The sequence below is a fragment of the Leopardus geoffroyi genome, chromosome D4 (assembly GCF_018350155.1).
Source record: "Leopardus geoffroyi isolate Oge1 chromosome D4, O.geoffroyi_Oge1_pat1.0, whole genome shotgun sequence".
Classification (NCBI taxonomy): Eukaryota; Metazoa; Chordata; class Mammalia; order Carnivora; family Felidae; genus Leopardus; species Leopardus geoffroyi.
The window spans coordinates 85,876,027-85,892,747 of NC_059342.1; the positions used below are offsets into that span (position 1 = coordinate 85,876,027).

Below are 16,721 nucleotides of genomic sequence, written 5' to 3' on the forward strand. Positions count from 1 at the left end.
TTGTTCTCTGTATTTACAGGTTGGATTCAGCTTTCTGTTTCTTTGTTTATTCACTTGGTTTCTGAGTAAAATCATACGGTATTTGTCTTTCTCAGTCTGACTTATTTCACTTGGTATAATACCCTGTAGGTCCATCCATGTTCCCGCGTAATATTCCTTTGTATGTAAATACCTCATCCTCCTTATCCATTTATCTGTTGATGGACTTCTAGGTTGCTCCCATATTTTGGCTTTTGTGAATAATGCTGCGGTAGACATAGGAGACCTTTCCAGTCTTGTCCAAAGCAACAGTTGACCACTTGACACGTTTCTGCCAAACTACTGCTCCCTTGAGGATCCCTGTGTGTTTCTACCCCCAGGCCACTGTTCATGCTTTTTTTTTTTGTTTTTTTTTTTGTTTTTTTTGGCCTCTGGAACCTCTCCAGCCCTGTCTCTACTGGTTGAAATTCTTAGAGATCCACTTCTAAGACTGCCTCTTCCTGAAGTTCCTCCTTTGCATGTTGGAGTTTGTTCTCTGTATGTCCTCTCATAGAGTCTCTGACCCTTCCCGTTTTAGCTAGGCTTTTTCATTACTCCACCAGGTTGGACAAAGGGGGTGCACGTTCAATGCCTGACTCCTCACCCACCCACAGCAGCTCTGCAGCCTGGGTGGGCCCTTGGCAAACTTCCATTCGGGGACCAATCTCAACCTTCTGGCTCTACTCTTGGGGCTTTGTGGGAAGGTCTGCCTGGTGTTGCCATGAGCAGAATTAAAAAATATTAGCAAAATTATTGGAGACACATGATAAAAATTGTCCTCTATGATTATACATTATGTATGCATGTGGTGTATGTATATATATATTTGTGCATGTAAACTGTGCATGTAAACCGTGAAAGGCTAATTTTTTAAGAGATAAACTCTTGACTCACATAGATAGAAAATGAATACTTGCCAAAGATTTTATTTAACTCATTAATTGGTGACAGAACCAGCAAGATAGTGCAACCAGTAAGATATTATCAAAAGAGAATCCAGAGTACTACACTTTCATAGTTAGGTAAGGAATACCAAAGTAATTTTTTAAAGTTTATTTTATTTATTTTTGAGAGAGAAGGAGAATGACCACGTGTGAGCAGGGGAGGGGCAGAGAGAGAGAGACAGGGAGAGAGAATCCCAAGCAGGCTCTGTGCTGTCAGCATAGAGCCTGACATGGGGCTTGACCCCACAAACATGAGATGATGACCTGAGCCAAAATCGAGAGTTGGATGCTTAACTGACTGAGCCGCCCAGGCGCCCCCAAATAATTTTTAAATGGATACAAAATTAGTATTCCCAGGGTGATAATCAGTGACATTTCTCAAGACCTAATTTGTCTTTCTATGGACAGGAATTGTTGGCATGAGTATGTTTTCCACAAGTTCATTTCTATCTTTACAGAGTTTTCAGTGGCCTTAGTCAAAGACAAATCGGGGACAGACAGCTAGCCCAGGCACGTCCTAAATTCCAGAGTCACAAGTTTTCCCTTATGTTACTTATGCATCTCCATTGCTAATAGCCTCCATTAGACACGTGTCTTTGGAGCTTATTTTTCAGAAACTGATAGTTTGTATCGAAAGAGGTAAAAATTACTTCTTCTGAGTGTCCTCGTTTCACTCCTTATTCATTCCATACTCAGTCTGTTCAGTCCATCGGTCCATAGATTGTCCACGGCTCTAAAAATTCTTTCCATACCAGCAGTGGACACTGGAATCGAAGTAGAACTCTGAGCCAGTTTGAACATATTTGGAGCAACAGACTCTTTGTTGAAAAGCATTTCCACATATCAAGAAATGTTATTCTGTTGGAAAACATTTCCACGTATCAAGAAATGTTATTTTCTCAAGGCAAGGGAACAAGATACCAGTGTCCTCAAAAAGAGGATTTGGAGGGACTTTTTCTTTTTCCCTTCATGGAGACAGCTTCCAGATTTGAACAATTTACCAGAAGAGGGAGGTTTTCTTCATTAGTCAAATACAAGTGCCACATATAGGTTCCCAGGGTGTGATAAGGGAGATTTCCAAAAGCAATCTATTTCTTCAGGTATTTGACCAAGATTTGTGGTCTTCCTGGCTTTTGACCTTGTAGCTTATGAGTCCCATTTATCCCATGCAGCTGACACTTTATTTAATATTAAATTCAGGGACTTGATTTTTACCTTGTAATTTTAGTGTAGTTTGCATCTATGGTCACAGACCCTTTCTCAATCCTAATGTTGTATATTCTCTCATTTTTCCCTATTTGTAGAGGGTTTACCTGGGTTTAGTTATCATTTCTATAGGTCTGGTATTTAGTTTTGTTTTGTAACCTATCAATTCCTAATTTTATCTGTGAATCAGTTTCCCTTACTCCCCCCGCCCCATTTACATAGCTTCTTGAGTTGAGTGTTTAATTCATTTATATTGTCACTTGCATAATTTGAAGAATTTAAAACCATGCATTTTCCTCTCAGTACAGTTTTGGCCTCATCACATAGCTTAACATATGGTGTTTCTCACTGTTTGTGGTTTGTTAATAGTCCATAATCCTGGCTTTTATTTTTTTTTTCTTTGACCCAATAGTTATGGGAGTTTTCAAATTTTCCCAAGGATTTGGATTTTTAAGTTATCATCGTTAGTTTTTCCATTCTCTTATTCAACAGATACGTAGGCAACATGCTTTCTGTGTTCGCAGCCATACCAGATGGTATGGGAATGGTGGCGTGAACACAACCAGCGTGGCTGCTGCCTTCATGGGACTCACTGTTTGCTGAGTGAGACACGTGTAATTGCGCAATGAATCCCAAGCATTATAAATATTGTGGGAGAAATCTGAGGGTGGCTCACGACTTCTCAGTTTTTCTAGAAGTGAAGTTGCCTGTTGTATTTAGTGAACTCTTATTTCCTTATCCCTTTTCCTGAGCACGAATGCTTTCAGGATATGTTTGATTCAGGCAGGCAAGTACCTTATTTTCTTGTATGTTTTTTTGGATGGTTTCTTCCTGAGGCTTGCCATAAAGTCTGAAATCTCAACGACCCTCAATTCGTATGAGGTTTTTAGTTTATACTCTAGTTGTAATAAAAGTTTAAAAAATACATGAGTAAATGCTGTTATTTTTTAAATAAACCCTATATTTAAAAAATTCAAGTCTTAAAAGAATTTTTTCAGCATATTAAACACAAATTAATTTTAAAAATCACTAAGTTGCAAAAGGCTTAGCGAAACAACTAGGACTCATTGCTCCTTCCATTCTTGATTCATCCCCCAGAGGCAATCACTTCTGGTTATTGAGTGGTTTCTTCTGGTAGTTTCTGTCACACTTCCACCAATGTACTTTTGCTACAGTTTCTTGTTCCATTCACTTTACATAACGGTGACTTCTTTGTATGATGGATATTGGTTTAGTTTTATTGAACCACCTTCTCTCTTTCTTCAAAAACACTCATGTTACTGTAGTTAAATTTCTTTTGTCAAAGGAGTATTGAGTGTTCTAGTTATTAAGAATGTGTAAATACAGTTCTTTGTATATTCAAGTAGTAAATCATGAATAACATGGCCTTCCTGGAATACCTTTTTGTTTCCCTGGCATTTCTAATTCCCTTAAAAAAAAATTCTTACTCTAACTACCATCTATCTTCCAGATAATATATACAATGCTATAATAATACAGTATTTAGTGTTATATAATTATGGTATAATATTATAGTATAGAATATGTATTATAATATATAATAGTGAATATTTAAAGTTATATAACATGTATAATATCTGGTAGATAGCTGGTATATTTAGTGGACACATACACATATACATATATATAAACTATTGTTATGCATATTTTACCATAATTTTATATAATACAGTGGACTCTTAAACAACATGGGTTTGGACTGCACGTGTCCACTTATACACAGATTTTTGTTTCAATAAATCCAGTACGATGTTTTTTATGTATTTTCTTTACGATTTTCTTAACAACATTTTCCTTTCTCTAGCTTACTTTATAGTAGGAATACAGTATATAATACATATACAAAATATGTGTTCATTAACTATGTTGTTGGTCAACAATAGGATATGAGTAGTTAAGTTTTGGGGGAGTCAAAGTTATATGTGGGTTTTTTTTTAATTTCTTTTAATGTTTTATTTATTTTTGAGAGAGAGAGAGGCAGAGAGAGGGAGACACAGAATCTGAAGCAGGCTTCAGGCTCTGAGCTGTCAGCACAGAGACCAACGCAGGGCTCAAACTCAGGAACTGTGAGATCATGACCTGAGCCGAAGTCGGACACTTTACCGATGGAGCCATCCAGGTGCCCCTATACGTGGATTTTTGACTATGTGGGTGGTCAGCTCCCTAACTCCTGCACTGTTTGAGATTCAACTACATACATGTGTATATATGCGCATATATACACATATGTATGTAAAATATAATTTTTAGATTATTTTATTATATATAACAAACATATATAATATTATCTTATATCACCAGACTTTTATATAATATACAGAATCTTAAAATTATTTTATTTATTTTAATTTTTTATTATGTGTAATAAATAGATCTTTCTCCTCCCCAAACAAACATGCTATCCTGTCCAGTTTTCTGTTGAGCCTTCTTCTTCTCTGGAGACCTCTCTTCCAGGGCTGAGATAATGCAGACCAGTCATTCTTTTTTTTTTTTTTTTTTCAACGTTTATTTATTTTTGGGGGGACAGAGAGAGACAGAGCATGAACGGGGGAGGGTCAGAGAGAGAGAGGGAGACACAGAATCGGAAACAGGCTCCAGGCTCTGAGCCATCAGCCCAGAGCCTGACGCAGGGCTCGAACTCACGGACCGCGAGATCGTGACCTGGCTGAAGTCGGACGCTTAACTGACTGCGCCACCCAGGCGCCCCTAGACCAGTCATTCTTAAGGCTTAGCTGATCATCTGTCATCCCAGAACCTCCGTTTACTGCTCCTGGATGGGATCCGCTGTTTCTTGTATCCCATTATCTTCTTGTACTTGGTTTATTCCTTTATTTTGCTAGAGGAAGTTCTCGAGTAGTTTTCAGATACATGCATGGGAAATAGATGTTTGGAGTCTTCTGGAATCCTGTACAATACTATTCAGAAGTCTGATGCCATCTTGAATTTACTATGTAGGCACAGAGTGGAGCAGATGAGTGAAGTTAACCAGATCCAGCCCTTCTGTATGTGTATGTGAGTATGTGTATGTGGGGGGGGGGGGGCAGTGAGGGTGTAGATGGGAAGTATGTGTATAGAGAGACAAGGTTAACAGAGGGAAGTGTGACCTGGAGGAGCCTGGTTTTAAATTTCGGGAGCATGCAAATGTGGCTGCCTTTGGTTGTCTCACTCTGCTAAAGAACCCCAGTTGTTGGTTTGAAGTGAATGTGCAGGGTGATTTTTAGGCACATCTCCCAGGCCTCTAACCTCATATTGGCATGGTCATATCCATCGCTCAAGGCACAGATGACAGTCTGTATCTTGCATAGAGGCACTTGACAGGCTAGGCGGATAGACTGGACGTGGCAGGGGATGTGGGCAGTTCTCCAGCTGGGTCCAGAGAACCAGTGGTGTAAGCATTGAATGCCAGCACGGCTCAGCTGCAGTGTGTGAGGATAACAGGGATTTGTTTGACTGCTCGATGAACATGGGTGATTGCCAAAGCACTCAGTGAGGTTCCAGGTTGCATTAGTAAAGAAATGACCTTCTGGCCAGCAGAGTAAGGAATCGGCTCAACTTTACAATGGGGCAGTTCACAACTAAAGGATCTGTTCTGATCTGGGTATATATTGTTCTGTAGTGATTTCTCCTTCTTAAATGTTCATTTCAAATGCTCCTCTCTACGCAGAGCTTTCCTTAACACTTCCCTCGCCCATTATTTATTATTTGTCTGGGTTCTTGGTCTCTATTTACTTGACACGTTGCACCCTCTCCTCTGTTGAATCGCGTTCCCCATAGATTCTCAGATAAGTCACTTCATCTTTGTGATGTTGAACCTGCTGGTTCTGGCTCCATCTTTGTCGTTGGGCTTTGTAAAGATCAGATGAGTTGTATATCATGGTGTTGTACAAAAAAGCAAATGGGAGAGAGTGTTGTTTCCTGTCCATTTGTTAATCTGATATTGAGTAGCAGCCTCGAATTCGCAAGCTGGTTAAGCAGCTGTTGTTCCTAGTATCTGTGTAGCATCTCTACCTTGATGTGTCCTGAATTTCTCAGTGGGGGTAAAAAAAAAGCTTGCTATTTATTCTCCAGCTTCTTCCAACACTGGGACCTTTTTTCCAGCTTATTCTTTTGCCTCTCTTCCCTAATGTCCTTAAGCTGTCACTGCTTAGCTGGGCTATTGTATGGCTGCATCCTCTGGGACTCTGGAGGCCAAGGATCAAGGAAGTGGAGGCCAAGGATCAAGGAAGTGGGCGAAGCCTGCCCAGGGCAACTTGGGCTCTCTGACGCATCAGTCATGGCCTGAGTTGGGGATTTGCAGACCCAGGTGCTGGGAACTGTGCTGTATTTGTGCAGTAACCCAAAGGGGTTACTTTGGTACAAGAGGCCTGCTTCCCCTGGTGCTAGACAGCTACTGTTCCACTTCTCCATGCTGCGTGACAGGGCAGCTCGACATTGCCCTTCTTAGTGTGATGGATATGGCTGGGCTGCCGGTCCACGTTCTTGCACAGACCATTGGGGTCTCAGAACCAAGCTGGACCAGAGATGCCCCGTTTATACTCCTGAGCTCAGCCACTGTTCTCCAATCCCGGAGGCCCTGGCTTCTGGAAGCCAAACTTGGGAGAGCTCCCAACATGCTCCCACAGCCACATGCTGTGCCAAAGCCAGTACTCTCTGAGTGACTGTCCCCCTGAATCCTCCTGCGAAGCCAGGTCTCCCAGCCTCGACTCCTTCCCTCAAAGCCGTTTTAAGGAGCCTTATTGCCATTTTCTGGCACTGAGTCTTAACCTGGGATTTGCAGGACAACTGCAATATGAGTCCTTAGTATCAAGTCTGGAAAACCAGGGGTTCAGATTTCTATTCCTTCCTTCTAAGAAGGCTCCTTACACACAATGACCATCCTTGGTCACCTGGTGACCAAACTTTACATACCAGAGATCTCAGTCATAAAGGATCTTTATGTCCCTGTGGCTACCTTCTCATCCTGTCTTTGCTAAGATGACTGCATATGGAAGAGGAGTTTGGCTTCTTTTGATTAAAATACTGTACCCAGTATAAATATAACACAACCATAAACTCCAGGGAATCAGGGATAGCCCGATTAGAGAGGCAGCCTGGCTGTGGGCACAGCATATGAGTGGACCATGTCAAATTTCCTGGGACCTTCAGCAGTGGTGACGATGTTGAGGAAGGAGCAGAAGGCTGTGGACCCAGGGGGAGGCCTGATATAGCGGTGCAGTAACTCTAAGTGACTTTTTGTCTCTAATCTGCTTTACTTTGTGAGCTCCTTCTGTCATAGGGTCCGTGCACCCTTGGAGGCAGGTACTGTGCAGGGCACTCTGGCATCATTTAGAACAGTGGACTAGGTAGCTTTGGAGGATATCTTCCAAGTGTGAGATTTGGTGAAAAATGACAAAATTGAAGCCATGAAACTTCCCATCTCTGCACGCGACAGCTTCTTGAAATCTTCGGTGGTGTCCAGGATTTGGCATACTGCAGAAGGACGTTTCCTTCAGTCTTTGTGCACAGTTATCCTTTTTCCTTAGCTTCTTCTGGTTTATTTCTCTTCTGTCTCAGACTCTCTATTTTCTTTCCACTCCAGCTTTTGAATCGAAAAGACAAGACAACCTTTGAGAAACTGGACTACCTGATGTCTAAAGAAGATAATTACAAGCGGACCCGGGAATATATCCGAAGCCTGAAGATGGTTCCAAGTATTCCCTATCTAGGTAGGAGTCTGAATTGGCTTTAGTATTTATTAAGAAATCTGTTCAGTGCCAAGTAAGATGTTTTTACAGTTTCTAGTTGATAAATTTCCGGAAGAAGTGTGGGCCATGGATAAAGAGGTAATTGGTTAGCTCCTCAGATTGGAACAGGGTGTTGATACTTCCCAAGGATGGGAACCTCGCTGAGAGCCTTGAAACAAGGGATATTCTGCTTCTTACATAAAGTAACCTGTGAATCACAAGCCTCCCCAGCCTCCAGCCCAAAAGGGTCATGAGACTTTCAGGTTCATCCACATTCTCTTGAACTAGGGGAGCTCAGGCCAAAACTCCTCTGTTCTGGTTTCTCTGGGCATTATTAACGTATAAGATTTGTATCAACAAAATTATAATGATTATGGATTTCTCTGATTAGAAAATAACAAATGCTCATTGTAAAGAATCAGGAGGAGAAGAAAATTAATATCATTTGTTATCCCATGTAGATGTGATCACTGTTTTCCATCATACCCTTTCATTTGTTTGGGTGCGGATAAAAATCCATGTTTACAATGAACATTTAACGTTATTACTTGCATTTCTATATTGTGTCTCAGTCCTGTCGGATGGGTTTGTCGGGCTCGAATTTGCTTTCTGACATGGACATTTAGACTGCTCCTCCATTTTTGTTATTAAAATGTTGCAGTGAACACCCTTGTTGCAAAAACCTCATATATAGTTATGATTATTCCCTTGCAATAAATTCTTATAAGTGCGATTATTGGGTCAAAATGTATGCAAAAATTTGCCTTTTTATGTATGTTTTTGAAACGCTCTCCATAGAGGCTGTGGGCAACTTATACTTTCATGGCAAGGGGATAAAATTTTCTGTTTTCCCATATGCACAAATAATGTGTATTTTCATGTGCACGGGTTTTTTCTTTTCCTTTCTCTCTCAGTTTTTTATCTTTGCCAATTTGATAGGTAAAAAGTACTTTTTACAGTTTGGGTTTCATGGTTATGCTAATTTTCTGGAAAAAACCCACTTCTATCTTTTTATAACCTAAAAATAGTATTATCAACAAGGAAATTTAAGATTTCATAGGATTGTCTCCCTAATATTTTCAGAGCTCTGGTGTAATTTTCTGGAGATACATTTCTGACACCTGTAAGTGTTTTCCATGATCATTGTTTTCTAATTCTTTTCAAGCCAAGTTGGGAAATTTAATTTTAGTAGAAAATTGTCCACTTGACCCAAGTTTTCAAAATTATTTGCGTAGAGTTTTTTTCCTCATTTAATTTTCTTTGACCACATAGTTTTATGCAATATTCTCCTGTAACTTTAAGCCTTCAGTATACGAATGCTTGTATTTGCTTTGCATTCCTGACAGTTTGCATTTTTGTTTTCTCTTTCTTTTTTTAATTTGCTGTGCCAGAGGTATGTCTGTTGGTCTGTCCACAGAATTCGACTTTGTATGTATCGGCCACATTATCTTTCTGCTTCCTAGTTTACTATCTGCTGTCAGTCTAGGATGTGATCTTTCTCTCCACATCTTAACTCCGAAGTTGGGATGCATCTTTCAAGTGACGGCAAACAAAGTATTGCAATATCGTTTATTGGTAAACAGTTATAATGACGTCCTAAATTTGATGAAATGTGGAATTTCTGCTTTAGTCTCTGATAGTTCGTTTCTCCTGTTTTCCTTACGTTGTTTTGTTATTTCTTTTAACTACTTTGGTTGAATTAGTAGCTCATTTGTATAAATACTGTTCTCAGCACTTTAATTTGGAAGACAATTTTAAGGAAACAGTTAAGGAAAACAATTAAAATAGAAAACAGTTTGCTCTGATTGCTGTTACCTGCTTTGTTATAGGGTTCTCAGTGATATTTTTTTTTTTTTTTAAATCTGTGATTATAGTTTCAGTTTTTCTTTTATCCAAGTATTAAAGTAGTGGTTTTTTAATTTTTAAGGGCTTGAGTTTTCTGTTTTTGTTTTCAAATGGCTTTATTGAGATGTAATTTATGTCCCACCCATTTAAAATGTGCAGGTCAGTGGTTTGTAGTCTATTTACAGAGTTGTGCGGCCGTCGACACAATTTTGAAACATTTTCGTCACCCTAAAGAGAAACCCTGCACTGTTAGTGGTCACCTCCTTTTCCTTCTGGCCAACTCTCTTCTGGCCTCACCCCCCCCAGCCCTTGGCAGCCATCAATCTACTTTCCGTCTCCACAGATTTGCTTATTCTGGACATTTCATAGAAATTTAATTGTACAGTATGTGGTCTTTTATGACTGGAGTTTTTCTCTTTAGTATCAGGTTTTCAAGGTTCATTCATGTTGGAGCACAATTGATGGTGTCTCATTCCTTCGTGTTGTCGAATGATATTCCACTGTATGGATATGCCACATTTTATTTTTTTATTTGATGGGCATTTGAGTTGTTTCACTTTTGGGCCATCATGTATCGTACTGCTGTGAACAGCTTTGGATTTTAAAATCACAAGTCTTCCCTTTAATATTACTATTTTGTAAAATATTTTTGAGAGAGAGAATGTGCACGTGCACACAAGTCGAGGAGGGGCAGAGAGAGAGGGAGACAGGGTCCAAAGTGGGCTGTGTGCTAACAGCAGAGAGCACAATGCAGGGCTTGAACTTATGGAACCTTGACCTGAGCCGAAGTTGGATGCTTAACCGACTGAGCCACCCAGGCGCCCCACAAGTCTTCTCCCTAATTATTTTACATTGGTTTAGACTATGTGGCAGATATGCTTCCTAGGTTTTAAAAAATGTTTGATATTTGTCTTGTGGCTTAATATAAGATCGGTTTTTGTAAATCTTTCACGACTGCTAGAAAAGAAGGTGTAATCTCTCAAATTACTCCCATTATTACATTATATTATTTAAATTACTAATTTGTGAGAACTTGGTCTATCAAGGACAGAAATATATGTGGGACTCCCCTTGCATTTCTAATAGCTTCTGCCTTACGTTATTTAGTATATAGAAGTTTGTAACAGTTACAAACTCATGGTGAAGCGTCCCATACAAAGTGATCTTGATTCTGTTTGTTATTTACTTTTACTTCTTTGTCTGACATTAATTCTGTGAAATCTGTTTTATTTTTTATTTGCGTTCATTTTATAAACCTGTGACCGTATTTTGGGTGTGAATATCTTAGATTGCTTTGTTCTAGGTGTGTTCCTTGAGAACTGCACTTAGTTGGACCCAGGATGAGAGACCTTGCCTTCACTCACTGACATTTGTTTAGTCTTCATGCCGTATTATTGAATTGAACATCATTCCGTGCTTTCTCATTCTTTCCTTGCTCTCCTCTTACGGCTTACTGTAAACCACAGTGTCTTTCCACTTGACTTGCCAGTCACTATCTCAGAGGGAGGAGGGTGTGTGGATATGCGCCGCTCACAAACCTGTTGCCGCTTTGCCCGAGGCTGATCAACGGAGGGATGAAATTGATAGTCTGAGGGTGAGGGTTGTCTAGCGCAGGCCCACTGGTTCAACTAGCAGAGATGCTCCTGGATTGTTAAGGATGGCTTCTTGTCTACTCCGGAGAGTGGTCATGAGAGCTGCTGCTTATTGTCTGCTGTCTGTGTGTCTGGCACTCTGCTAGGCATTTTGTTGATGGCCTGATCTCAGTGAACACTCGCAATGGCCCCGTGAATAAGCAGTCACTAACAGGTCGCCTAGGGTCACATAACTAGAGAGTGGCAGAGCCAGGACTTGGCCCCCGTGGTCTGGCCGTAAGCCCTAGGCTGTGACACTGCCCTCTCCTGACTCCCCACGTCTACTGCCCAGGTCATTGTTTTCCTACTCTACCCTTACAGTTGCCACATGTGTGTCCTCTGCTATTTATGACTTGTGGGTGGCCTCCATCAGACACCATATGAAGTAGGATGAATTATCTTGAATCTTTCTTGCGGCACTCTCTGTTCTTGGACCTCACCGCGGTCCTGTCTTGGGCTTCTGAGGGCAAACTGCACCGATACCGTCTCCCCTTTCTGATCCCCTGTCCTTTATAATCAGACTGAGTGTGAGTCACCTCCTCGGGCCACTGGCCAGAGGTCCCTCGTGCGCCACCCGATGACTCTTGTCAGGCTGCAGGACAGGTCCGCCCTTGCGGTGGACACACTGCCTGTGTCGGCCCTCAGTTTCTGGAGCCGTGGCCCTCCTTGTCCTGCATGGCCTCATCTCGGCTGCCTCTTGTGGAGTGAGGTGAGTGCCTCTCTGGAGAGAGGCCTTGGTGCTGCACCACCCTCCTGCCTCTGCCCCTGAGAGCCCAGCCTCTGCCTTGCTCCTGCCCTTCCTGCCTGACGGCCGCTTCCCTCTCCCCACAGCCAGTCGGGCTGCATTTCTCGTGCTCCATCAGAATGACTCCTGACATATGTACGAGCGAGAGGGAGAGACCAGGAGGCGACACCAGTGTGCTTTCTGTTCTCAGGATGGCACGCGCGGGTTTACCACAGGGGACACCACGGTTCCGTTAAAGAGAATGAAGCAAGATTCCCCTTCTGAGGCTCAGTGGGCTCGTCGCCCTAAGGGCAGTCAGGCCCTACCTGCCCACCTGGTCACCGTGGACAGACCCTGCCCACAGCCAGGTTGTGGTTTCAGTGCTCGTCCCTCTTGGAAACCCAACCTGTCCCGGGGCTGGATTTGTTTATCGAAGGAGGAATAGTTACATAATTCCTGGAAAGTACAATGTAGGAAAAAATGTCTGAAACCATTTCTTTTTCCCTTGGCAAAGTCCTCACTGTAGGTCTTTCCCTTGGGGGGAGGGAGTTATTCTCTGGGACGGACTTCAGGTCAGCCCCGGATATTTCCTGCTGCTTTGTTGCCTCCATTGCTGGAGACCTCGAATGCTGCTTCGACAGATATTTGCCTCTAATGGCAGGTATGGGGTTTATTTTTATAACAATTCTTTTGAACCTGTGTGGAAGGTTCTATGGCAACTGGTTTCCTGGGATTATTCGGGACCGTCTGCTTGTACCCGCACGTAGCAGTTGTTACTGTGTGCATGTGTATTCCAGCTCCTTCTCATGCAAATTTTAGGGCCAGTTGGCCGCACTTTGGCTCACTGTATCTCGTGAAGCATAATTTAAAAAACACTGAGGGAAAAACTTGCTACATTGTAAAAGTAAGACTGTCTCAAAAAGTTTCCTCCCAGTTACTTCAAAGCGTAAAAAGAATGGTGAGGGGCGCCTGGGTGGCTCAGTCGGTGAAGCGTCCGACTTCGGTTCAGGTCATGATCTCGCGGTTGGTGGGTTCAAGCCCTGAGTCAGTCTCTGGGCTGACAGCTCGGAGCCTGGAGCCTGCTTCAGATTCTGTGTCTCCCTCTCTCTCTGACCCTCCCCCACTCACACTCTGTCTCCCTCTGTCTCAAAAATAAACATTAAAAAAAAAAAAGAAAAAGAATGGTGAGAATTAGGTCAATTATTTGCAGCTTAAATTTGTCTGATAGCAACTCCTTGTTAACACCCAGGTCGGACTAAAGAATAGCCTGCACCGTTTATTTCTAAACAGCTCTACTGACTCAGAGGGTGTTTGGTTTTCACTACCTATAATTCCCTCCAGGAAATAGCTACATGAAATTAAGAGTGCAGTGGATTTTCAAAGGTTTAGAACTGATTCCAAAGGTAACCATAGGCAGTCTGGAAGACTGTGATCTCTCAAGGAACAAAAACTAGGCACTCTGACGGTTCTGAATTGTGAGAGAACATTTAGACATTCTTGGTAAATTTACCCAGTTTTTATCTGAAAATAGGAGATGGATTTTGGCCTCTGATATGTGAAGGGAATTTCTAGAACCTAAGGAATTCCTTCAGACAAGCAAACCCTTCCATAAATAAAGCAAGGCTTTGTTTTCAAATATGGACTCTGACGTTTAAAATAAAGGCAAGTTGTTTCCAAGCGTAAAAGAGACCTAACCTGTGTGGTATCTAAAAGGACTCTCAAAAAGAAGCACTTACGCTGTGTCCCAAAGCCCCCAGAACAGCACAGGGAGTGAGGGGCTTGCACTTGGAGCCTGAGGGCAGCCTGTGCGAGCCCTCCGGAGGCTAGATGGTGTGTTCTCGGTGCCCACCAGCGAATGATGGGTGGTGGTGGACGAGACAGATACCCTTTCTGCTCTGGTGGCACCCACAGCCCAGACCTGACCGGCAGGAGTGAACCGGAAACTGAAAGTGAGCTGAGCACCATGAAGGGAAAGGCAAAGGAGCATCTATAGAGGGGGCCCCACCCCAGTGTGGGGGGCCAGGGAGGGCTTTCTGGAGGGAAGCCCTAAAGAATGAATAAGCTAAGTGAAGAGGTGGGAGGTGAGCATGCCAGACAAAGACAACAGCTTGTGCAAGAGCCCTGGAGTGGGGAAAAACATGTTTGTTGGAAAAACTGGCTGGAGAGTAGAGAATGAGGTGGAGGGTGTTGTGAGAAGCAGCTGGAGTGGAAGGGAGGGGTGAGATGGCCTGGGGCCCGGACACCGTGAGTGGGGAGCTCAGGCCCCGATCCCCCTAAGAGCAGTAGGGAGCCACGGAGGGCTTGAGGCAAGGGCCTGGCCAGATTGGATTGGCACTGGACACACTCCGCCTTGCCTACAGCGTGTGAGTAGCTTCGAGGAGGCCAGGCTAGAGGAAGGAAGACCAGAGAGGGAGCATGAAGAAGCCCATGGTGCATCACTGTATGTGAGAAATTGCTAGAGGGGGAGGGAAGGCCTTTTAAAAACAGTTCCTTTTAGAGCAGAGCCTTGGAAAGACTTGAGACAGTTGTCAGTGAGCCTGTCCCTTACACCCGATGGAGACACATGGCATTTCCCTGTGCTTTGACGTTGCGAATCAGCGTGAACATTTGAGTTGTGTTCCCCTTACAGCAGAGACGGAAGGGCCGGCACCATGCTCTCTCAGTCTACCCACACAGGGCAGGTGGATTTGGGCCGACTGATGCCACTAGCACTTCTGCTTCCTCGAACATGGGTCAGAGTGGCCACCACCACCCCAGGACCAAGTCTGCCAGCTCCCAGTTCAGGGTGACCACATTTTTATCCGGCTGTCCCCAGGTTTGCCAGCACTAAGGGTAGTCCTTTCCTTTAATGCCCAACTGAAAATTTTCCATTCCGCAGGCAGGAAATCCAGACTTTTTTGTTTTCAGTTCCCCACCCCACGTGTTTCCAAGGATCCCCAAGGAATACTCACTTGTTCCACAGATCCATCCTGGTTGTTGCATGGTGCCTCAGCTGGCTGCTTGGCTCCAGACCCCTGATCCCTCCCTCCGGCATCTCTGCCTTTCCTACCCAGTCCCTGCAGCTGGACCTGTGTGGAGCCAGGCTCCTCCTTCCTCCCCCAGGGAGCACAGTTCGGGACGGATCCGGGGATGCCAGTGCCACAGAGAAAAGCTTGAGCCTGCATTCTGAAATGCCTGCTCCCGGAGCCCCTGGACCATGCCCTTTCTCCTCTTAGACAGCCACACGCGGCAGGGCCGACCCGTTGCCCTCCCATTCCTAGCCGAGGAGAGCCTTTGATCAAGTTTCGCCTTCCTCAGATGGAGGCATCCACCCCCTGGGGGGCCCAGCGAGTGGGGATAAGCTGCTGCCCTCTGACCCGTCTCCAACAGGCTTCTCAGTCAACAGAATAATCACAAAGGTAACCCCATCCCAAACGAAGGAAACCTTTTCCGTTATTTTGTAGAGTGGTCAGCTGCACATTGTCTTAAATCTCTCCCTTTCAGAAGAGAAATTTGCCTTTACTTTTGCAGTCTATGAATTTGTTACCTTAAAATTCACATTTCTCTGGGGCTTCACAGTCGGGTTCCATTTTTACGAAAAGCCAGGGGATGTTATTAAAACCCCCATTTTGTGAGTGAGGAGAGCCACAGTTTGACCTATGACTTAGCCAACGTCATATGCCAGGCGGAGACCAAGTGTGACTCAACATCGCACGCTCTGGCTGGGGTTCCACTCAGCCCGAACTCGCGCGCCCTCTGTCTAACACCTCTGTCTCCCTGGAGAGAAGCGGTGCGGGAGGAAAACACGTGTGGGGGTGGGGGTGGGGGTGGCATTTGCTCTGCTGCCCACAGCTAAGCACCTTGTCACCTTTGTCCCTTCTGGGGCACAGGGAAGACTTGGAGTCAGCATTTCTCTGTGTCAGGAAGTTTTGTCTGATCTCCAAACAGAGGAGGTAAGGGCAGAGCCCATTTTGTGTCAGAGAAAGTGTGTTTTCATAGCAGGAATCTGCGTACTCCTCAGGATGGCTGTTCTCCTTTGCCTTTTGGTCTCTGGGTTTCTAATTTGAAGCTCGCGGTTGTGATCACGACAACTCTTGGTTATTCTCTCACATGTGACTGGCACTGCACTGAGCACTTTACTTTATGAGCATGATCTCACTTCATCCTCCTGACATGACGCTCTTTCCTCTGAGAGAGGCACTATTTTTAACTTATTTCACAGCTGCAGAAGCCGAACAGGACTCATGTGAAAGGTCTCACCACTTAGGGGTGCCACCTCGGACTGGTGATAGCAGTGCCCAAGCCACGTCTGACCCAGTGCCCAACCACGAACCTCAGAATATGCCATATTTCCCTGTAAAAGGTCTTTACCTTCTGGGGAAACCTGGACGGTGGACTGAGAAAGAATGTCTCTGGGGACTCTCCTTTGTGTAGCGAGGGCTTGAGATGGGGGACTGAGGGCCCCCCCGGGCCAGCTAGCCCCGAGGAGGACAAAGATTGGGGGCTTGGGTTGGAGGAAGGGCTAGTGAGTTTCCCCATCCTCGGGACTAACCTGGCACCGTGGATGTCCTCCTTGCACTGGTTTGGAAAGGGAGAGTTAAGATAATTGGAATGGAGAATCTGAAGGATT

General features: G+C 43.8%; 1 protein-coding gene across 12 annotated transcripts in view; it reads left to right on the plus strand.

The window, feature by feature from the left end:
* RALGPS1 (Ral GEF with PH domain and SH3 binding motif 1) overlaps window positions 1–16,721 on the plus strand; it is a 276,400-nt gene that overhangs the window by 116,763 nt on the left and 142,916 nt on the right. For all 12 annotated transcript variants that reach the window (XM_045469762.1, XM_045469768.1, XM_045469772.1 and 9 more), the window contains one exon: window positions 7,768–7,894. In XM_045469762.1, the coding sequence (XP_045325718.1) occupies window positions 7,768–7,894 (127 nt within the window). The remainder of the gene's footprint in view (window positions 1–7,767; window positions 7,895–16,721) is intronic.